Source organism: Salmo salar, chromosome ssa05 (genome assembly GCF_905237065.1).
Source record: "Salmo salar chromosome ssa05, Ssal_v3.1, whole genome shotgun sequence".
Lineage (NCBI taxonomy): Eukaryota > Metazoa > Chordata > Actinopteri > Salmoniformes > Salmonidae > Salmo > Salmo salar.
This window is the reverse complement of record NC_059446.1, coordinates 24114576-24139305: the sequence shown is the minus strand read 5'-3', so window position 1 is coordinate 24139305 and position 24730 is coordinate 24114576. Positions and strand designations below refer to the sequence as shown.

Below are 24730 nucleotides of genomic sequence, written 5' to 3'. Positions count from 1 at the left end.
GAGGTGCGACCAAAATTCAACCCCATTCCCTATATAGTGCACTACTTTGGCCAGATCCCTATATTCATTCCTGTTTTTGAGATAAACAATCTGTCTGCAACCTAATCTAATAAATCTGTGACCACATCAAGTAATTTTTTCCCAACTTTGAGTTGCTATCACCACTGGTTGAAACAAGATAACACTACGTAACCCTCAGTGTAGGAGTCTGTCAGAGAATACACCAGCTCTGGTTCAGTTGGTGGGGGAAGATGCCAGATGAGAATTACACAGCCAGGAGTGGAGGCGGTGCTGTACAGTGCAGTACAGGGGCAGGGAAAGGGTTAAACTACGGACACAGCTTTGGTTGGGTTACCATGGTTAGCACCCGGCCACCGAGAGACAGGACTGCATGGACTTTGATCACCTGCAACATGACCAAGTAAACAGAAGAAAAAGAAAGGGAGGAGAAAGAGAGGGGGAAGAGAAAAAGAGAACGATGTCAGACATGAGTCTTTTCAGGAGTTTGGCACCAATTATCCACTCTGAAAAGTCTGGTTGTTGGCACAACACCTCAGCACACACTCACACTGTACAAACATGCTCACTCACACAGAGAGAGAAGGCACTTGAGAAGGAAAATACATTGTGTTGGTTTGTCAGTCTTGATGGACCATGTTAGAGTAGAAGAGATATTGTAGACAGAGGGAAGATGAAACATAACTGTGTGTGTGTGTGTGTGTGTGTGTGTGTGTGTGTGTGTGTGTGTGTGTGTGTGTGTGTGTGTGTGTGTGTGTGTGTGTGTGTGTGTGTGTGTGTGTGTGTGTGTGCGTGTGTGTGCGTGTGCGTGTGTGTGCATGTGCGTGTGTGTGTGTGCATGTATGTTCTCCTCTACATGGCTAGCTGTCTGCCAGTGAGTGCAGACCAAGCTAGGAGAACGATTCAGGAGTGTGTGTTGTGAGTTGTGACACCCTGTTTCATTAACCAGGTCTTATTGGACAAACCTTGACATGGACCCTGGTAGGGAGACGTGATTGGCCAAGATAAGAGGGAGGAGAGACAATGTGGGAAATTAACAGGTCTGGCAACATATCTCTGACATTTGACATAGTGACAGTTAATTTAGGACGATTCGTTCTGCCATGGTGTGCATATGCTGGTATGTTTGTCGTAGAGGTTGTTGATAAGGGAAGAAGAAGCTGTTGCCGGACAGGGTCTAAACCTCTGTGTATACTCACTCCATCTGATCATACTAAACTATGCTAACCCTCATGAGGCCCAATGAGCAGATTAGCATCAGGAATATCACAGTAGTCGTCCACCTCAGAGAGAGCAGCACCTGTGGGTCCTCTATACAGACAGGGCTCTGTCTCTCCACCTGCATATCAATGTAACCTCTACCAGGTGGCACCTTACCATCCCCCTGGGCACAGGCCATTCATCATGGCAGGATGGAATATGTTAACATTAGGATTATGCTAAATCCCCTCCACCGCTGGAGCCTGTAGCCCATAGACCCCGCTCACATCCCATTTCTATTGTAATCAGAGCCTTATGAATGACAATGTGACAATGAATGTGTAATGAAGTGCACCGGGGATAGTACAAGTGTGTGTGCAGTGTGTGTGTGTGTGTGTAGTGTGTGTAGTGACACACACACACATACAGAAGAACATGAGCGTACACACACAGACGTGTACGCCCTCGACATATCACGGACTTGGTCCGGCAACACTCCTTTCATATTAAGAACTATGGTTGAGACTAAGGGAGGTGGTTACTTCAACAGAGGCGTGGGGACCTTACCGTTGCGCGGGGTTCGTTTTCGGCGATCGCGGAAGGCTGCTCCGGACTGCAGGGCTTCCATTAGGCTGTCCATCACACCTGTTTCATTCTCTCCTCCCTCTGTAGGACAGGACAGACAGAGAATATGGTTAGAGGATAAGCACACTCACTGAAAAAAATACACACACAAGCACATACATACAGTACCAGTCAAAAGATTGGACACAACCACTCATTCAAGGGTTTTTATTTATTTTTACTATTTTCTACATTGTGGAATAATAGTGAAGACATTCAAACTATGAAATAACACATATGGAATCATGTAGTAACTAAAAAAGGGTTAAACAAATCTAAATATATTTTATATTTGAGATTCTTAAAAGTAGCAAAGATGACAGCTTTGCACACTCTTGGCATTTTCGCAACCAGCTTCATGAGGTTGTCACCTGGAATGCATTTCAATTAACAGGTGTGCCTTGTTAAAAGTTAATTTTTGTAATTTCTTTCCTTCTTAATAATGCATTTGAGCCAATCAGTTCTGTTGTGACAAGGTAGGGGTAGTATACAGATGATAGCCCTATATGGTAAAAGACCAAGTCAATATTATGGCAAGTACAGCTCAAATAAGCAAAACGAAAAGACAGTCCATCATTACTTTAAGACATGAAGGTCAGTCAATGCGGACAATTTCAAGAACTTTGAAAGTTTCTTCAAGTGCAGTCGCAAAAACCATCAAGCGCAAAGATGAAACTGTCTCTCATGAGGAATGCAACAGGAAAGGAAGACACAGAGTTACCGCAGCTGCAGAGGATAAGTTCATTAGAGTTAATTGCACCTCAGATTGCAGCCCAAATAAATGCTTCACAGAGTTCAAGTAACAGACACATCTCAACATTAACTGTTTAGAGGAGACTGTGTGGATCAGGCCTTTATGGTCGAATTGCTGCAAAGAAACCTCTATTAAAGGACACCAATAAGAAGAAGAGACTTGATTGGGGAAGGAAACACAAGCAATGGACATTAGACTGGTGGAAATCTGTCCTTTGGTCTGTTGAGTCCAAATCTGACATTTTTGGTTCCAACTGCCGTGTCTTTGTGAGACACAGAGTAGGTGAATGGATGATTTCCGCATGTGTGGTTCCCACCGTGAAGCATGGAGGAGGTGTGATGGTGCTTTGCTGGTGACACTGTCTGTGATTTATTTAGAATTCAAGGCACGCTTAACCAGCATGACTACCACAGCATTCTGCAGCGACCATCCCATCTAGTTTCCGCTAAGTGGTGATATCATTTGTTTTTCAACAGGACAATGACCCAAAACACCTCCAGGCTGTGTAAGTGCTATTTGACCAAGATGGAGTGCTGCATCAGATGTCCTGACCTCCACAATCACCCGACCTCAATCCAATTGAGATGGTTTGGGATGACTTGGACCACAGAGTGAAGGAAAAGCAGCCAACAAGTGGTCAGCATATGTGGGAAATCCTTCAAGACTGTCGGAAAAGCATTCGAGGTGAAGCTGGTTCAGAGAATGACAAGCTGTCATCAAGGCAAAGGGTGGCTACTTTGAAGAATCTAAAATATATAACATGATTTGATTTGTTCAACACTTTTCAGGTTCCTACATGATTCTATATGTGTTATTTTATAGTTAAGGTCTTCACTATTATTCTACAATGTAGAACATAGTACAAATAAAGAAAAACCCTTGAATGAGTAGGTGTGTCCAAACTTTTGACTGGTTACTGTATATAAACTCAGCAAAAAAAGAAACGTCCTCTCACTGTCAACTGCGTTTATCTTCAGCAAACTTAATATGTGTAAATATTTGTATGAACATAAGATTCAACAACTGAGACATAAACTGAACAAGTTCCACAGACGTGTGACTAACAGAAATGGAATAATGTGTCCCTGAACAAAGGGGGGGGGGGCAAAATCAAAAGTAACAGTCATTATCTGGTGTGGCCACCAGCTGCATTAAGTACTGCAGTGCATCTCCTCCTCATGGACTGCACCAGATTTAGCAGTTGTTTCTGTGACATGTTACCCCACTCTTCCACCAAGGCCCCTGCATGTTCGCGGACATTTCTGGGGGGATGGCCCTAGCCCTCACCCTCCGATCCAACAGGTCCCAGACGTGCTCAATGGGATTGAGATCCGGGCTCTTCGCTGGCCATGGCAGAACACTGACATTCCTGTCTTGCAGGAAATCACGCACAGAATGAGCAGTATGGCTGGTGGCATACCACGAGGGAGGAGGATGTCTTCCCTGTAACGCACAGCGTTGAGATTGCCTGCAATGACAACAAGCTCAGTCCGATGATGCTGTGACACACCGCCCCAGACCATGAAGGACCCTCCACATCCAAATTGATCCCGTTCCAGAGTACAGGCCTCAGTGTAAAGCTCATTCCCTCGACGATAAACCCGAATCTGACTATCACCCCTGGTGAGACAAAATCGCGACTCGTCAGTGAAGAGCACTTTTTGCCAGTCCTGTCTAGTTCAGCGACGGTGGCTTTGTGCCCATCAGCCTATTGCGGACAGTCTGAGCACTGATGGAGGGATTGTGCGTTCCTGGTGTAACTCGGGCATTTGTTGTTGCCATCCTGTACCTGCCCCGCAGGCGTGATGTTCGGATGTACCAATCCTGTGCAGGTGTTGTTACACGAGGTCTGCCAGTGCAAGGACAATCAGCTGTCCGTCCTGTCTCCCTGTAGCGCTGTCTTAGGCGTCTCAGAGTATGGATATTGCAATTTATTGCCCTGGCCACATCTGCAGTCCTCATGCCTCCTTAAGCATTTAAGGCACGTTCACGCAGATGAGCAGGGACCCTGGGCATCTTTCTTTTGGTGTTTTTCAGAGTCAGTAGAAAGGCCTCTTTAGTGTCCTAAGTTTTCATAACTGTGACCTTAATTGCCTACCGTCTAAGCTGTTAGTGTCTTAACGACCGTTCCACAGGTGCATGTTCATTAATTGTTTATGGTTCATTGAACAAGCATGGGAAACAGTTATTTGGATTTTTACAAATTATCTTTGAAAGACAGGGTCCTGAAAAAGGGATGTTTCTCTTTTTGCTGAGTTTATATACACATACATACAGTGCATTTGTAAAGTATTCAGACCCCTTGACTTTTTCCACATTTTGTTACGTTACAGCCTTTTTCCCTCATCAATCTACACACAATACCCCAAAATGATTTTATGGTTCAAAAAAATTATATTTGGTTGTTCGTTTACATGGTGTGACAGATGATACTTTGGTCTATCAAACTGTGTTAATATTAAGACAAATATTTATGGAAAAAAAGTTGAGAATGTCCCGTCTTGTGTCCCGACTCCATGAGATCTAAAACAGCAAAAATGTATTTCAGCCTCATAGCAAAATGTGTAAAATAGTATGAGATTAGCTATAATACTGCACATTTTTCTGATAAAGTGAGTGTGTGTTTGCGTGTATGTACTTGTATGTTTGTATGGATGCGTTCACGTGCGCTTACACGCTTGCATATGTTGTAGAAATAATTCAATGTCAGAGGCCCAGGGCAGTCAAATGTCTCGGAGGGAGTTTTAGGACCCTGCGCCTCGACCCGCTCCACTAGTCCTCTCAACAGCCCCAGAGACACCAGAGCTATACACACAGGCCCACTTCATTGTCTGCTACCCTCTCCTCAATCCTCCCCTCTTCCTTCCCCTATGGTGACACTTAACTTGTGTGTCTCCTCCCCCTTCATCTTCTCCCAGGGCTAGAGGACAATAAGTCACACATGTAAGTACTCATGCAAGCACACACACACACACACACACACACACACACACACACACACACACACACACACACACACACACACACACACACACACACACACACACACAGGTACCTTGATGGGGAGAGGGACGCAAATTATGATGTGTGAAGTTAACAAATCCGGCAGAGAGCCAGGGCCCTTGTTATCCCCCTAATTAAAACATGTAATAGTGCACCCTAGTAAATACATTACAGAGACAGAGGGAGGGAGGTAGCGAGGACAGGTACACTAGCTCTCAATGGGAGGTAGGGAGGACAGGTACGCTAGCTCTCAATGGGAGGTTGGGAGGACAGGTACACTAGCTCTCAATGGGAGATAGGGAGGACAGGTACACTAGCTCTCAATGGGAGGTAGAGAGGACAGGTACGCTAGCTCTCAATGGGAGGTAGGGAGGACAGGTACGCTAGCTCTCAATAGGAGGTAGAGAGGACTGGTACGCTAGCTCTCAATGGGAGGTTGGGAGGACAGGTACGCTAGCTCTCAATGGGAGGTAGAGAGGACAGGTACGCTAGCTCTCAATGGGAGGTAGGGAGGACAGGTACGCTAGCTCTCAATGGGAGATAGGGAGGACAGGTACGCTAGCTCTCAATGGGAGGTAGGGAGGACAGGTACGCTAGCTCTCAATGGGAGGTAGGGAGGACAGGTATGCTAGCTCTCAATGGGAGGTAGGGAAGACAGGTACATGTAGTGCCATGTCAGCTGCCTCATGTTTTTAAGAAGGTGCCCATAGTGTGGAGTGTAAAAGCCCAGCCATGTTCCACTCTTTCCATTCCTTGATAAGATCATTAGAGGACCCCAGGGCTGTCTCCTGAGGTGCATGACAAGGTGTTACATTGCTGGAGAGAGTTTTGTCCCATCTTAACCCATTTTGGAAAGCAATTTCCTTCGAGTGGTGTATCTCTTCCTCTCAAGACAGATCCTCTTGCATAAAGGTTAGCTTTTCTGTATTTCCCCAGCGCACAATCGACGAGACTTGCTAATTGAGAAAAGGCAGAATATATTTGCAGTGGGTTTTTACAGCTCAAAATGAGACAGGTGGAGCTGGAACAAGAACAGGGCAAAAAACAGTAGTCTTCTAAGTGGGCGATGTGTCAGATGAAGAGAAAAGTTTGCTGTGGGGATTTAGACGTAAGGGATTCTCAAATAATCTAAAATGCACAAGTTTTTAATTTACATTTTTGTTTAAACATTTTATTTAACGTATGATGGGGAAGCGTTCAGAGAACAGTTGGAGATGTTAAGAGATTCTCAGAAGCCAGGGCCTCGTCTCTGAGCTTCCTTCATCAGAGCCGAGGTCTAGCCGGTCCAATAGGACATTGTTAATGGAGCGCTAGCAGGTCACTGGGGAGCATGTTTCCCATTTTAGTCATTTTGCTTCTTTGTGTCTGCGATCCTCCCTCTTGAACCCAGTCTACTCAGCCCAGCTCCCAAACCTTGGTCATTATGGATGATGAATTGGGCTACAGTTAAGCAAAAACTAGGACAAATTGATCAAAGTTGTCAAGTGCCCCCTGTGATGTCTAGGTCTCTGAGAAGAGGGAAACTGAAGCAAGAGCTGTCCAAAAGTTTTTCAGGAGCCAAGGTGCAGTAGATAAATGTTTACCTGCCCGGACGTAACGTGTTGCATTCATGTTGAACTCACAAGACGTCCTGGTTGGCCTAGATATGGAAAAACATTAAAGTGGGAGCCAGTGCTGTTCTCGGAGTCATAGCTGTTAGATAGAGATCGGCCATCTCGTTTCTACAGAGAAAAGCAGGTGAAATGCATGTCCCGCTTTAAACCAATAAGCAAGACTAACAAAGGTATAGACTAGCCAATTTGAAGATAAGCGCTAGCTATTTGGGCTTTGTTTTGTTTAGTTCTATTCCGAGCCGGTCTAATTAAGCTTAATTTAATCTAGGCTGCCTTTAAACACAGCACACAGAAAGAGAGAACAGACACTTTGGTTTTCAAAGTAGCCCTTGGGAAGGGCCTCAGGAAGAGGGAATGAGACCAGCAAGTCAAGAGAAGAAATTAGCGCAAATTAAGAGTTTGTTTGTGGCGAATTTACATAAGATGAGTTTCTATTCTTGGCTCTCTTTTCTTCTTTTGGTTGTGTTTATTTCTCACTGGGAGGTTGTGTTGCTCAGAGAACGACAAAAAAGAAAATACTGGCTTTTCTCTGGTAATGAGAATATGTGGCATTTCCTCAAATTAATTATGTCGCCGTGTCAACTTGTTCTGTTGATAAATTCAATTTTCCCGACTGTCATTTCTCTTTGAACGTTAGGACGGGAAAAACAAAAGACTGATCACAGCTCGCTGAAAATGCTGCCAAAAGCAACTGTCATCTCTAGATTTCGGCCAGCGCAAACATTTCTTCTCTGCCATGATGCCCAGAAGCGAAATAAGAAGCCCCGGCCCTTCTTGCCGTAAACATTACCCACAAGCCAGTTCAGCCATGTATGCAAACGATGGATGGCGTAGTCCGGCGCGCTACAATAAGTCACCCTAATGATCCCAGTTTAAAATAATGTCTGTTCTGGACCACAATGATGAAGAGAGGGCCTACTGACTCATTAGTATGGGGCTAAAGATAGATGACCCAGATATAGGGCCAAAAGCTGCTTCATCTTCATCTGAATCGTTCTGTTTGAGACGTGCTGTCCTGTACTGTGCTGTTTAGAGACACAGACAGTGGCCTATCCCAGAACTCTGGTGCTCTCTCCTCTAGCATCCTCTCTCCTTCCCTCTCCTCTAGCAATGCCGCTCCCATTCCCGTTCCTCTACCCCCTCTTCTACCATCTCCTCTCCTCTTCCCTTCCCTCTCCTCTTCCCTCTCTTCTACCATCTCCTCTCCCCTTCCATCTCCTCTCCCCTCTCATTTTCCCTCTCCCCTATAGTGTGTCTTTGTGCCTATGTGGGGTGTGTGTGCCTGCGTGGTGTGCATGTGTGCATATGTGCGTGGTGTGTGTGTGTGTGTGTGTGTGTGTGTGTGTGTGTGTGTGTGTGTGTGTGTGTGTGATGCATATGTGTGCTCCAGCACAGAATGGTGTCAGCCATGCAGTGTGACCTATGGCCGTGCCTGCTCTCCTCTCCTCCTCCCTCTCCCCTTCCCTCTCTTCTACCATCCTCTTCCCTTTCCCTTTCCCCTTCCCTCTCCTCTTGCATTCCCTCTCCTCTTCCCTCTCTTCTACCATCTCCTTGACCCTTCCCTCGCTCCTACCATCTCCTCTCCTCTTCCCTCTCTTCTACCATCTCCTCTCCCCTCTCATTTTCCCTCTCTTCTATCATCTCCTCTCCTCTTCCCTCTCTTTTACCATCTCCTCTTCTCTTCCCTCTCTTCTACCATCTCCTTGACCCTTCCTTCCCTCGCTCCTACCATCTCCTCTCCTCTCCTCTTCCCTCTCTTCTACCATCTCCTCTCCCCTCTCATTTTCCCTCTCTTCTACCATCTCCTCTCCCCTCTCATTTTCCCTCTCTTCTATCATCTCCTCTCCCCTTCCCTCTCCTCTATCATCTCCTCTCCCCTCTCTTCAACCATCTCCTCTTCCCTCTCTTCAACCATCTCCTTGACCCTTCCCTCGCTCCTACCATCTCCTCTCCTCTTCCCTCTCTTCTACCATCTCCTCTCCCCTCTCTTCAACCATCTCCTCTCCCCTCTCATTTTCCCTCTCTTCTATCATCTCCTCTCCCCTCCCTCTCCTCTATCATCTCCTCTCCTCTATCATCTCCTCTCCTCTATCATCTCCTCTCCCCTCTCATCTATCATCTCCTCTCCCCTTCCCTCTCATCTACCATCTCCTCTCCTCTCCTCTCCTCTACCATCTCCTCTACCATCTCCTTTCCCATCTCCTCTCCTCTCCTCTACCATCTCCTCTACCATCTCCTCTCCTCTCTAATCTCCTCTCCCCTTCCCTCTCGTCTACCATCTCCTCTATCTTCTCCTCTCCCCTTCCCTCTCGTCTATAATCTCCTCTCCTCTCCCCTTCCCTCTCGTCTACCATCTCCTCTCCTCTCCTCTCCTCTATCATCTCCTCTCCCCTTCCCTCTCCTCTATCATCTCCTCTCCCCTTCCCTCTCCTATATCATCTCCTCTCCCCTTCCCTCTCCTATATCATCTCCTCTCCCCTTCCCTCTCGTCTATCATCTCCTCTCCTCTTCCCTTTTGTCTACCATCTACTCTCCCCTTCCCTCTCTTCTTCCCTCTCCTCTATCATCTTCTCTCCCCTTCCCTCTCCTCTATCATCTTCTCTCCCCTTCCCTCTCCTCTATCATCTCCTCTCCCCTTCCCTCTCGTCTATCATCTCCTCTCCTCTTCCCTCTCCTCTATCATCTCCTCTCCTCTCCCCTTCCCTCTCGTCTACCATCTCCTCTATCATCTCCTCTCTCCCTCCCTCTCCCCTATCATCTCTCCTCTATCATCTCCTCTCCCCTTCCCTCTCCTCTATCATCTCCTCTCCCCTTCCCTCTCGTCTATCATCTCCTCTCCCCTTCCCTCTCGTCTATCATCTCCTCTCCCCTTCCCTCTCGTCTATCATCTCCTCTCCCCTTCTCTCTCGTCTATCATCTCCTCTCCCCTTCCCTCTCGTCTATCATCTCCTCTCCTCTATCATCTCCTCTATCATCTCCTCTATCATCTCCTCTCCTCTATCATCTCCTCTCATCTATCATCTCCTCTCCCCTTCCCTCTAGTCTACCATCTCCTCTCATCTATCATCTCCTCTCCCCTTCCCTGTCGTCTATCATCTCCTCTCCTCTTCCCTTTTGTCTACCATCTACTCTCCTCTTCCATCTCCTATTTCCGCTCCTGTGGTAACATAGCGGTGCCATGTATGTACTAAGCCGTTTGGCGGTTGGAAGGTTTTCCAAAGGCAGGTCCCGGTGTCATCGACGGAACAATGATAGAGCAGCCCGGTATTGACCGGCTCCATACTAAATCTTGGTAAAGAGCACTTAGCTCCCCTGCGTTAGCCACAGAAAGAAGATCTTTCAATGGCCATCAGTGGAGGCTTTCATCCATGCTTGTATTAGCCGCTGAAGCGACTCAGGTTGTGTCCCAAATGGCACCCTATTCCCTATATAATGCAGTACTTTTGACAAGGGCCTAAAGAGATATAGGCAATAGGGTGCCATTTGGGACATAGCCTCTGTGCTTTGGTGATTTCCCCCCGCCCAACGCCATTCAGCTGGAGACAGAGGAGGGCCAGGAGACGTGACAGGCCCCAGGTCTAATGCTGATGCATTGTGTATTCTATGTCCAGGGGAGTGTCTCCCATAGCAGTGATGTAAGGTGGTTGTTAAAACGCTGCCTGTGTAGAGAGAGAGGGTGTTCTAGTGCCTCCACAGTGGAAAATGAAATTCAAACAACTGTGTGTGTGTGTGTCTGGTGTAGGATAGTGTGTCTTTGTGCCTATGTGGGGTGTGTGTGCCTGCTTGGTGTGCATGTGTGCGTGGTGTGTGTGTGTATGTATGTGTGTGCTCCAGCACAGAATGGTGTCAGCCATGCAGTGTGACCTATGGCTGTGCCTGCTCTCGGCCAATTTAGCTAGAGGAGAAACTAGACAGCCAGCCAGACTCCTCTAATACCTAACACATCACACAAACCTCCACAGAATAGCTCTATACCACTTCATCCACTGTCAGTTTACTTCCATCAAATACAAATAGAACATATGACTGTACACCAATACGCATCTTCAAGTTCATCAAAAAACAAGTATTTGCATGTGGATGCAAGATGAAAATAAAAAGCGGATCTGTCATGTACAAACAGATACATGTCTGTTAACTTCGTCTGAATCTCAAATGGCACCCTCCGTCTTCTTCCCATCTTCCCCAGGAAAACGGATGCAGTCTGGTTTCAATCTGTATTCGGCACCATGCACTCCTCCTTAAACACCAAAGGGATGGCATTCTTATCATTATGCAGCAGTGTCAACACAAGCTGTTCATAAATTCAATTTGCTATCTGTCATCTCCCTCCATGTTGGGGGGAAAAAATACAGAAGGATCGATGGAGAACTACATTTGTGATGGCTCGCATGCAGCCGCCGACAGCTCTGGAGGAAAGGGACCAAAACTGAGGAAAACGAGCAGAATTTAAGCAGAGAGTTTCTGTCTGGTCTAAGTAGTGGTACATAATAAACATAGGGTCCCAAAAGGCACCCTATTCCTTATTTAGTGCACTACTTTTGACCAACGCCCATAGGATTCAAATTATTCAATAGATAACACAATTTCTATTGGTAGCCATTGCAGTGACAAACATCACTAACGGTAATTCAGTATGTAACAATAATAATTATATATCTATACTATATGTCATAAAATAATATGAAATAATTACATGGATAATAAGATGGTGTTAGCCAACAAGTCCTTTCTCTTTTGAACACAAGTGAATCTCCTAGCTAACCCGATAGTGTGTAAATCCATCGGTTGGAAGGGGGAATACTTGTCTTGTGTGTGTGTGTGTGTGTGTGTGTGTGTGTGTGTGTGTGTGTGTGTGTGGTTTATGATTCGTCTGTCTGTCTGTCTGTCTGTCTGTCTGTCTGTCTGTCTGTCTGTCTGTCTGTCTGTCTGTCTGTCTGTCTGTCTGTCTGTCTGTCTGTCTGTCTGTCTGTCTGTCTGTCTGTCTGTCTATGATTCGCCCATGTGTGTATTGTGTGTCTGTGTGTGTGTATTGTGTGTCTGTGTGTGTCTGTGCGTGCGTCTCTGTATTCTGTGTGTGTTTTGCTGCCCTCTCCAGTCTCCCCTGCTCCAGCCTTCTCAGTGACTGATCTCTTACTCTCATTTGCACTGTAATGAGCTGCAATAAGAGCTTGCAGCCCTGTGCTTGATGAGCTGAGACCACTCTGAAGGGAGAGCGCTGCTGCTCCTACTGGAGACTGCTCTCCCTCGCTACCTTGCCATTCTCCCCCTCCCTCTTTCTCTCTCTCTGTCCATCTCTCTCTTTCTCTCTCACTCTGTCTCTCTGTCCATCTCTCTCGTTCTCTCTCACTCTCTCTCTCGATGGAAAATAAGTAGAAGAATGGAAAATGAAAACAACTACCTTTCTTTTCTTCCCCAGAATAGTTTCTGAACACATTTTAGCCCAACCGTTGGGCTGCACAGTCACCTGCATAATTAACCTGGTGCATTAGCCGTGAACAAAGCCTCTTGGTGGAGGGAGGGGAGTGTGCTCTATGGCCAGGTGTATAGGCGGCACCTCTCTCTCTCTTTCTTTCTCTCTCTTTGTGTCTCTCTCTTCTCTTGTCTCTGTTTACTCTCGCTTTCTCACTCTCTCTCTCATGAAGGAGGAAGAGGTTTGACTGAGCTGTCTCTCCTTCCCCCAGTTCCTGTGGCTCCTAAGGCACCAACTAGCCAGACAGTCAGCTAGCCAGACAGTCAGCTAGCCAGACAGTCAGCTAGCCAGACAGTCAGCTAGCCTGCCAGACAGTCAACCAGACAGTCAGCAAGATAATAGCCAGTCAGCCAGACACTCAGCCAGCGATGACATTACTACCACAGAGGGCAGGGAGAACGTAGGTACCCACAGGACAGACACACACCACACCTGTTAGCTGCTCCCCTCTCTCTCCTCTCTCCTAGCCAAGCTTGACACAGGGAAAAACTTTCCACGCACACATACACAGATGACTGATTCACACTATAGGGCCAAACTGAGCAAAGTCACACTGAATCGTAAGCTGAAAGGTTTGTTTGTCCCTAAAATAACATAATTGCAGACATCTGAATGCTGCTTTTTCTATTTATTTTCATGGATTAGTCAAGTGAAGTGTCCTGGTGTAAGATGTTTTTTTTTGTTGACAGAGTGAAGCTTTCTGTTTCGTGTCTTTTTGTGCTATATTTGAGCAGAAAATACAGGACCCTCTTTAGTGGAGGGGTGGTGGGAGGTCTCTTCTGTCTAATGAGGAAGATGGATCCTCCAGCAGATCCTTCTCAACTGTCTTACTGGAACAGCTTGATGTGCAAACCCACTCATGTCCTTCGTAATCGAATTAGGGATGCTCCCACATCCCTCCCTGGTCTGATGCGAATAGGAGTGCAAGGCTGACAAGCCTCAGGATGGCGCCAGGGGGTCGGGCGCCCAGGGAGGGTGGAGTGGGTCAGGACAAAGACCAGGGAGGGGTGGAGGCAAAAGGAGGAAGAGGAGGGTCCTAGTGAGGTCTCCACTGGCTTTGACACAACATGGCCCCTTATCACAGAACCAGAGAGAGAGAGGGATGAGAAAGAATGAGAGAGGGATGTCGGCAGGGAAGGAGATGAAAGTGGATTAGCCACCGCGGCGATTTGCATTTGTGGCATGGAGACGAAAGCCCCAGTGATGCCCCGAATAGCTGGATGCATGAATAAGTGAACAAACAAAAACTGAAATAAACCCCCTTCCATCTGGATCGGTGGGCTGCAGCAGCAGCGAGGCCACATGTGAGGCTGGGGTAGGAGAGAACCAGTAAAGCTACATGTAACGAAGGGGATAGATAGGCACCACTACTACTTCTACTACTACAGCCTCCAACCTTCTTTACAAGGGCTCATATTTATTAGGGCACACTACGGAAAATGTTATAGATCGATTTGCAATGGAGAAAAGCAATAACAATTTCTTATATTTGGCAAAGCCAGCTAGTGCCTCCCTGTTTCAGTCTGTTTTCTACTGTGTGGTGCCTAATGAACACAGCCAAGCATGTAGTTGAGTAGTTCCAATGGATCAGTGGGTTAGAGTATTGTCCTGGCTAAACCAGGGTTGTGCGTTCAATTGCCACATAGGCAACTAACTGAAAATGTCAATGTCGACAGTTTGTTGAGTAAGCCGATGTATGACCATATATATATATATCATTATAAACAGGGTGGTTTGAGCCCTGAATGCTGATTGGCTGACAGCCGTGGTATATCAGACCGTATACCACAGGTATGACAAAACATTTATTGTTTACCGCTCTAATTAAGTTGGTAACCAGTTTATAATAGCAATAAGGCACCTCAGGGCTTTGTGGTATATGGCCGATATACCACGGCTCAGGGCTGTATCCAGGGACTCAGCATTGCGCCGTGCAAAAGAACAGCCCTTAGCCGTGGTATATTGGCCATATACCACACCCCCCTCTGGCCTTATTGCCTAATTATAGCCCCTGCATCCACTAGCTCACGGTAGACGACGGCAACGTGAGCAGCACGAAGAGGTCCAATAGTATAGGCAAGTTTGTGAGGCAGGGGGAGAGTTGAGTTAACTCTGTACAACTTCCATAGCTGTCTGCCATCCATGCAGAACACATCTCCCTGTCATCATTCTCTCTCTGAGTGGCACACTTCATCCCTTGCCTTCCATTTCGTTCCGGTGAGATACCATCTTCTCTGACTCCAATCCCGTTCTTGTAGTCAGCTACTTTGGTGGCGGGTAAATGGATTTGACAATGCAATTTGGATGGGCTTTGTAGTAAGCATAATTATGTCTGACTGACTGTAAAGTGACTCTGAGGTCCAGATCGTGAAGTGTCTTGAATTGATCAGGGAGACGGACCAGCCATGACTGCATGAGGAAATGTAATGATTTAACTGTGTTGCGTTTCTGTCTTTCTTCTTTCTTCCGGCGCCATATGTTTACGCGAGGAAGGAGGATTGTACTGGATATGTCACCAATGAGGGATAATAGACAAACCCACAGGTGGGGCAGGGGCGTGGGGGGGGGGGGCATTCTCTGTACTGTATCCTCTCATTCAGAACCATTTTTCTGACCTGAGAGAAAACCAGACCAAATTAAGTCAGACAGATTGAAAATGATTAGACGCCTAAAGTACTACTACTAATTAGGCCTCTCTCTCCACACACAGACCAAACGTTTCTTAATTAAAAAAAATAAAAATTTTGATACAGCAGACTCAGACAAAAAACTCAGAGGGGGAGAAGAGGAGATAGTTCCCTGGGGTAATATTAACTGGCAATGAAAAAATTATCGTCGCATAATCAAAGAGTTTCTGGGTTCTTCACAATCTGGATGGCTCATTGTGTCAAACATGATTTTGATAGAAATGCATTGAAAACAATGCGTGGCGTGTAAGTCTGGTAGAACATTGATAAGGTAGTGGCTTATTGTGTCGCCTTGGCTGACAGAAATACATTTCACACTAAATCAGATGGAATAAATCCTTGCATGACAATTGTTTATGTAAGACAAGCCAGCCAACTCTCTTTCCACCCCGTCGAGGTTCTAGGGGCCCAGATACAGACAGTGTGCGTCCCAATGGAACCCTTTCCCCTATATAGGTAATAACGTGTCATTTGGGAAGCAGAGACAGTCACAGACAGTCACATTCACACACACAGCCAATCACCGCCTTAGGGCACAGTCAGATCCTCCAAGATGATACGAACGCAATCTAATATGGCGTTATTTATTAAGTTGATAGGCTACAGCAGATAAACCCGATGAAGCCCAATGCCCTTGTTGATGCCTTTCAAGGTAATTACAAAATCACAATGGCTACTTCCCAAATGGACCCCTACTCCCTATATAGTGCACTACTTTGACCAGAGCCATATGGGATGCAGTCAATGCCATCCGTCACGTGCATGAGGAATGGCTTGCTCCCTACCCGTGCCTGTCCCCCGAATCCCTGCGGCTTTGGAATGTAATGTAGTGTTATTTAAAGAGGATGCTGCCTTGCTGACAGCCGGCGTTAATAACACAGGCAGAAGTGACAGGGAAGCATGGGACATCGTATGCAGATGTGGTAGGGTCCTTTCTTCACACGTCCCCAATGAGGAACAACATACACACACACATACAGTCAGAGACACACACATACACACACTGACTAACTGTTAGTGCACACACACACACACACACACAAACAAATGTATTCACACAGACAGAGAGAGACACTCACAGAAGGAGACGCACACACATCAGTGTCATGATAATCTCTAAATTAAAAGACAGTTCATGGATTAAATATGCAGGAGCGGGAATCTCGGAGCTGGATGCCATATATCATCAGTGTTTCCCCTATATGCACTTAGTAGCAGCGGTGCGCCACTGCAAAAAATGTATACAATAATAATTATAAGGTTGATGTATAGATGTACAATAGCTCCCACCCTATGGAAAACACTGATGCTAATCATATTGCCGTTTGTCCCTGTTCATTAGTCTGGATACTCTAAAAATCTCTTCCAATATTCACACCAACATACAAATTAGTATGAAGCAATGTCTTGGAACTATAAGCACTATGCTAGAGCTGACATTGCAACATAACCTCAGTCTCAGCCGATAACATAGTTTTCCACCAGGTCTAATCTCCCAGCTGCTATACTTTGTCCTTCCCCTAAAAATATAATATAAAGCTATACAGGATGTCTAAGATCAGTCTATTATCTCTCAATGATCTTCCTGGGATCGTCTTTCTTTAAGGAAATGGTGTGCTTTTATGTCTAGGCGAGCAGTTGTTCATCTTATTTTGAACTGAATTGAAAAAGAGAGAGGTTCGATTCAACATCACTTGAGCTGGTACACAGTAAACATTGATATCAGTGAATAGCCTAAACCACCTCAGCCAAAAGCCAAAGCCTCCCTCTCAATTGTTGACGAAATTCCCCCAGAGCAGAGAATTGTATGAAACTGAATTCTGCCAGTGCCTGCAAGCTGTTGCAAAAATGGATTGGACTGGATGAGTGGATTTTAATTTGCATTGTGAAGAATGATCACTTGCAGGTAAAAGTGAATTAGGAAAAAAGCATCTGTGAGCCTCCAACTATCTGAGTATTTTATAAATGGCTGGAATAGTTTGGTAACTAATGGTTTTGTTTGAAAAATTGTGGTTTGTTTTCATCGTCCTAACTCCCTATATAGCAACACAAATATTTCATAAAAAATACAAGTATGATCACACAACAAGGAAACAGCTGAGCAAATACTGTGCGCTAGGCAGCTAAGTAGCTAGGTAGCTAGGCAGCTAGGTAGCTAAGTAGCTAGGCAGCTAGGTAGCTAGGTAGCTAGGCAGCTAGGCAGCTAGGAAGCTAGGCAGTAAGGCATAAATAATATTACTCACATACACATATTTAGCAGATGTTATTGCGGGTGTAGCGAAATGCTTGTGTTCCTAGCTCCAACAGTGCAGTAGTATCTATCAATTCACAACAATTAGCACAAATCTAAAAGTAAAATAATGGAATTAATAAATATATAAATATTAGATCGAGCAATATCAGAGTGGCATTGACAAAACATACAGAATAGAGTATATACATATGAGATGAGTAAAGCAGTATGTAAACATTATTTAAACATTATTAAAGTGACTAGTGTTCCATTAGTAAAGTGGCCAGTGATTCCAAGTCTATGTATATAGGTAGCAGCCTCTAAGGTGCAGGGTTGCGTAACTGGATGGAAGCCAGCTAGTGATGGCTATTTAACAGTCTGATGGCCTTAAGATAGAAGCTGTTTTACAGTCTGTCGGTCCCAGCTTTGATCCACCTGTACTGACCTCGCCTTCTGGATGATAGCGGGGTGAACAGGCAATGGCTCGGGTGGTTGATGTCCTTGATGATCTTTTTGGCCTTCCTGTGACACCAGGTGCTGTAGGTGTCCTGGAGGGCAGGCAGTGTGGCCCCCGGTGATGCGTTGGGCAGACCGCACCACCCTCTGGAGAGCCCTGCGGTTGTGGGTGGTGCAGTTGCCGTACAGGCTGTGGTACAGCCCAACAGGATGCTCTCAATTGTGCATCTGTAAAAGTTTGTGAGGGTTTCAGGGGCCAAGCCACATTTCTTCAGCCTCCAGAGGTTGAAGAGGCGCCGTTGCGCCTTCTTCACCACATTTTCTGTGTGGGGGGACCATTTCAGATCGTCACTGATGTGTACGCCGAGGAACTTTAAGCTTTCCACCTTCTCCACTGTAGTCCCGTTCATGTAGTTGGTCAATGTAATACAGGACACAACGTACAGCCATTAAGGTAGCATGTTGCAACCAGAAAGCTTTTCAGCTGAGAATATGTCTTTAGGTTCCATAATTCTCTTCAAATGTCTTCAAAATAATGTACTGTTTATCTCTTTAACCAACGATAAAGTTATCTATTCCCATTCTCAGTGCATATTATATGTATGTCATAATACTATATAAGCTAACATACAGACCAAACAGGAGAATGAACACATGGAATGAACATACAGGTATGCTCTCTCTAGCCCTAACGCGTGCTAGCTGTCACTGTCACACACCACCATCAATCCACTTCCCCCTGACACCGCTCTGTCACTCTTGTGTTACTGTCGGCCCTGGCAACGGCAAAAACATCTCCGGCTCCCCCGAGGATGGCACGCATTGCTAATGGAGATTGGCACATATGCACAATCAGCATTCAAGACGACACAAGCCTGAACCTGTTAGCAAGGTATAGAGATTGAGAACGACGTGGATGAGGTATGCTACTATATAGTAACATGTGGACAATCAGCATAAGTAGAATAGAAATTTATACAAATGTATATCAAAGCCACTGGTGGTTCTTTGCTGATTTTTCCATAACCGTTCTATTGTAATACCGGTGGTCTATTGTAATACCGGTGGTCTATTGTAATACCGGTGGTCTATTGTAATACCGGTGGTCTATTGTAATACCGGTGGTCTATTGTAATACCGGTGGTCTATTGTACCTTTCTGGTGTAACATATACTTTATGTGAAAAGCAAGACACCCACTTATTTTTCTTCGAGACATGTAGTCTCTTCAAGCTGAAAAGCCGACAGGGAGAATGCATAAATAGACATTAGTGTCCATCGGTGTCAACATTCACAGTTGTTCTCTCTCTACAGAGCCACGGAGGCATCCTCTTCCTTAATCTAATAGGCCCAGTGAACTGAGCAAGCTTACTAGATGGGCTATCATCAAAAGTGATGCTTTTGAAATGGTTGCACTCAGTCAATCTTGAACAGTGCCTTTTAATAATAAAATAACAAATGAAAAGCAAATGACACAATCGTCTCATTATACAACCGGTGAAAAGACTCAAAACATCCCGACTTACTTAGTCCCTGACTATATGTAAACACGGTGTCCACGCCGCTTAGAGAGATTAGGGAGATTGCTACCTTGCTTTTACTAATAGACCCAGAACCATTTCAAGGAAATGGTGTGCTGTTATGTCAAGGCGAGCAGTTGTTCATCTTATTTTGAACGCTGAATTGAACAAGAGAAAGGTTCAATTCAACATCACTTGAGCTGGTACACAGTAAACATTGATATCAGTGAATAGCCTAAACCACCTCAGCCAAAAGCCAAAGCCTCCCTCTCAATTGTTGATGACATTTCCCCAGAGAAGAGAATTGAATGAAACTGAATTCTGCCAGTGCCTGCAAGCTGTTGCAAAAATGTATTGGACTGGATGAGTGGATTTTAATTTGCACTGTGAGGAATGCTCACTTGCAGGTAAAAGTGAATTAGGAAAAAATCATCTGTGAGCCTCCGACTATTGGAGAATTTTATAAATGTCTGGAATAGTTTGGGAACTATTGGTTTTGTTTGAAAACTGTGGTTTGTTTTCGTCCTCCTAATTCCCTGTAGAGCTATATAAATATATATATTTTTAATTAAGTATGATCACACAACAAAAAAACTGCTGAGCAAATACTGTGTGCAAGGTAGCCAAGCAACTAGACAGTTAGGTAGCTAGGTAGTTAAGTAGCTAGGTAGCTAGGTAGCTAGGCAGTTAGGCATAAGTGGGTCATTGTAATACATGACACAACATGCAGCCATTGTTATTGTAGCAAGTTGTAACCAAAAAGATTTTCAGTCCAGAATACAGTGCCTTGCAAAAGTATTCATCCCCCTTGACGTTTTTCCTATTTTGTTCCATTACAACCTGTAATTTAAATTGATTTTTATATGGATTTCATGTAATGGACATACACAAAATAGTCAAAATTGGTGAAGTGAAATGAAAAAAAAATAACTTGTTTCAAAAAAAAAATAAAAAAAATAAAAAAGGAAAAGTGGTGCGTGCATATGTATTCACCCCCTTTGCTATGAAGCCCCTAAATAAGATCTGGTGCAACCAATTACCTTCAGAAGTCACATAATAAGTTAAATAAAGTCCACCTGTGTGCAATCTAAGTGTCAAATTATCTGTCACATGATCTCAGTATATATACACATATTCTGAAAGACCCCAGAGTTTGTAACACCACTAAGCAAGAGGCACCACCAAGCAAGTGGCACCATGAAGACCAAGGAGCTCTCCAAACAGGTCAGGGACAAAGTTGTGGAAAAGTACAGATCAGGGTTTGGTCATAAAAAAATATCCGAAACTTTGAACATCCCACGGAGCACCAGTAAATCCATTATTAAAAAATGTAAAGAATATGGCACCACAACAAACCTGCCAAGAGAGGGCTGCCCACCAAAACTCATGGACCAGGCAAGGAGGGCATTGATCAGAGAGGCAACAAAGACACCAAAGATAACACTGAAGGAGCTGCAAAGCTCCACAGCGGAGATTGGAGAATCTGTCCATAGGACTACTTTAAGCAGTAGACTCCACAAAGCTGGGCTTTATGGAAGAGTGGCCAGAAAAAAGACATTGCTTAAGAAAGAAATAAGCAAACACGTTTGGTGCTCGCCAAAAGGCATGTGGGAGACTCCCCAGACATATGGAAGGTACTCTGGTCAGATGAGACTAAAATTGAGCTTTTTGGCCATCAAGGAAAACACTATGTCTGGCGCAAACCCAACACCTCTCATCACCCTGAGAACACCATCCCCACAGTGAATCATGCTGTCGGCAGCATCATGCTGTCAGGATGTTTTTCATCGGCAGGTACTGGGAAACTGATCAGAATTTAAGGAATGATGGATGGCGCTAAATACAGGGAAATTCTTGAGGGAAACCTGTTTCAGTCTTCAAGAGATTTGAGACTGGGATGGAGGTTCACCTTCCAGTAGGACAATGACCCTAAGCATACTGCTAAAGCAACACTCAAGTGGTTTAAGGGGAAACATTTAAATGTCTTGGAATGGCCTAGTCAAAGTCCAGACCTCAATCCAATTGAGAATCTGTGGTATGACTTAAAGATTGCTGTACACCAGTGGAACCCATCCAACTTGAAGGAGCTGGAGCAGTTTTGCCTTGAAGAATGGTCAAAAACCACAGTGGCTAGATGTGCCAAGCTTATAGATACATACCCCAAGAGACTTGCAACTGCAATTGCTGCAAAAGGTGGCTCTACAAAGTATTGACTTTGGGGGGGAGGGGTGAATAGTTGTAAGGAAACAAAATAGGAAAAATTCCAAGGGGGTGAAATACTTTCGCAAGCCACTGTATGTCTTATGTTCCATAATTCACTTCATATGTCTTCAAAATGTTTATCTATTTAACCAACAATAACGTTTTCTATTCCCATTCTCAGTGCATATTACTTATACAGTGCCTTCAGAAAGTATTCACACCCCTTGACCTTTCCCACATTTTGTTATGTTACAGCCTGAATTTTGTTTCACTAGCCTACACACAATACCCCATGATGTCAAAGTGGAATTATGTTTTTAGAATTTTTTACAAATTACTAACAAATGAAAACCTGAAATGTCTTGAGTCAATAAGTATTCAACCACAAATACCTCTCAAAGAAGGGCACCTATTGGTAGATAATAAATATATATGTTTTAAAACAGACATTGAATATCCTTTTGAGCAGGGTGAAGTTATTAATTACACTTTGGATGGTGTATCAATACACCGAGTCACTACAAAGATACATCCATCCTTCCTAACTCAGTTGCGAGAGAAAGGAAACCGCTCAGGGATTTCCCCATGAGGCCAATGGTGACTTTAAACAGTTCCAGAGTTTAATTGCTGTGATAGGAGAAAACTAAGGATGGATCAACAACATTGTAGTTACGCCACAATACTCACGTAAATGACAGAATGAAAAGAAGGAAACATGTGCAGAAAAATATTCCAAAACATGCATCCTGTTTGCAATAAGGCACTAAAGTAAAACTGCAAAAAAACTGGCAAAGAAATGTACTTTATGTCCTGAATACAAAATGCTATGTTAGGGGCAAATCCAACACAAGCATAGTTCAAGTTTTCCAACAGACACTGGGAAACAAATTCACCTTTAGGCAGGCCAATAACCTAAAACACAAGGGCAAATATACACTAGAGTTGCTTACCAAGACAACATTGAATGTTCCTGGCCTAGTTACAGTTTGAACTTAGAGTCTTGAAAATCTATGGCAATACTTGAAAATGGCTGTCTAGCAATGATCAACAACCAACTTGACAGAGCTTGAAGAATTAATATTGCACAATTCAGGCGTGCAAAGCTCTCAGAGGCTTACCCAGAAAGATTCACAGTTGTAGTAATCACTGCCCAAGGTGATTCTAACATGCATTGACTCAGGGGTGTGAATACTGACAGTACCAGTCAAAAGTTTGGACACACCTAGTCATTCCAGGGTTTTTCTTTATTTTTACTATTTTCTACATTGCAGAATAATACTGAAGATATCAACACTATGAAATAACACATATGGAATGTAGGGGTGGTGTACAGAAGATGGTATTTTACCAAATAGGGCTAAGTCCATATTATGGCAAGAACAGCTCAAATAAGCAAAGAGAAACGATAGTCCATCATTACTTTAAGACATGAAGGTCAGTCAATGCGGAACATTTCAAGAACTTTGAAAGTTCCTTCAAGTGCAGTCGCAAAAACCATCAAGCGCTATGATGAAACTGGCTCTCATGAGGACCGCCACAGGAAAGGAAGACGCAGAATTACCTCTGTTCCAGAGAACAAGTTCATTAGAGTTACCAGCCTCAGAAATCAGCAATTAACTGCACCTCAGATTGCAGCCCAAATAAATGCTTCACAGAGTTCAAGTAACAGACGCATCTTAACGTCAACTGTTCAGAGGAGACTGCGTGAATCGTGGTTGAATTGCTGCAAAGAAACCACTAGAAAAGGACACCAATAAGAAGAAGAGACTTGATGGGCTAAGAAACACGAGCAATGGACATTAGACCGGTGGAAATCTGTCCTTTGGTCTGATGAGTCCAAATTTTTGATTTTTGGTTCCAACCGCCATGACTTTGTGAGACGCATATGAAGCATGCAGGAGGAAAGGAAAGGCAAAGAGGGATAGCTAGTCAGCTGTCCAACTGAATGTATTCAACTGAAATGTGTCTTCCGCATTTAACCCAACCCCTCTGAATCAGAGAGGTTCGGGGGCTGCCTTAATTGTGATGTCTTCACTATTATTCTACAATGTAGAAAATAGTAAAAATAAAGAAAAACCCTTGAATGAGATGGAGTGTCCAAACTTTTGACTGGTACTGTATTTAAATTAGATACTTCATTTTCAATAAATGTACAAACATTTTAAAAAACACTGTCATTATGAGGTATTGTGTGTAGATGGGTGAGAAAAAATTATAAACGTAATCCATTTAAATTCAGGCTGTAAGACAACAAATGTGAAATAAGTCAAGGGGTATGAATATTTTCTGAAGGTGCTGTATGTCATAATACTATATAATGTAAGATAACATACAGACCAAACAGGAGAATGAACATATCAAATTAAGGTGGTCATTCTTTTAATACTTTTTAAATAAAGTGTGTTGTGATTCATGTGAAATGTAAATTCAATCTGACTAGGCTTTGCATTTACTAGCAGATATCTGCTTTGTTATTATGAAACATGTTCAAATGACTTTTTAACTTGTTGAATTGTTCCAGTGTGTCCCCTATGCCATGTCACATTGTGCTCAAAGCAGAGTAATATGTGCTTCCAGGCCCCATTCAGACATAAGTGGATTTGACTGGGGGGACACATCCACGTGTGGGCACGGACACTGGCTGAGACCAGGACACTGACCCTGTCTGATGCCAGCCGGGCACGGGTGTCACCAATGCCCACTTTTCCACTCCCCTACTCTCTCTGATGGTTAAAACATCAATGATATTCAACTTCTAAATAAAGTGTGTTTTAACTTCAATAGACCTTTTTGTTTTCCCCATTAGAATGTCCAGTCCAGTCATTTCCGTGGCCAACCTTTGTGTTTTCCCTCCCTCCCTCCCTCCCTCCCTCCCTCCCTCCCTCCCTCCCTCCCTCCCTCCCTCCCTCCCTCCCTCCCTCCCTCCCTCCCTCCACCCTTCTCTCTTC

General features: G+C 44.5%; 1 protein-coding gene across 5 annotated transcripts in view; it reads right to left on the bottom strand.

The window, feature by feature from the left end:
* Positions 1–24730, bottom strand: part of diaph2 (diaphanous-related formin 2) — a 759144-nt gene that overhangs the window by 85574 nt on the left and 648840 nt on the right. For 4 of the 5 annotated variants that reach the window (XM_045717986.1, XM_045717985.1, XM_014199083.2 and 1 more), the window contains 2 exons: positions 1786–1884; positions 356–406 (listed from right to left, as the gene is read on the bottom strand). In XM_045717986.1, coding sequence (XP_045573942.1) covers positions 356–406; positions 1786–1884 — 150 coding nt within the window. The remainder of the gene's footprint in view (positions 1–355; positions 407–1785; positions 1885–24730) is intronic. The other variant, XM_045717987.1, reaches the window with a different exon arrangement.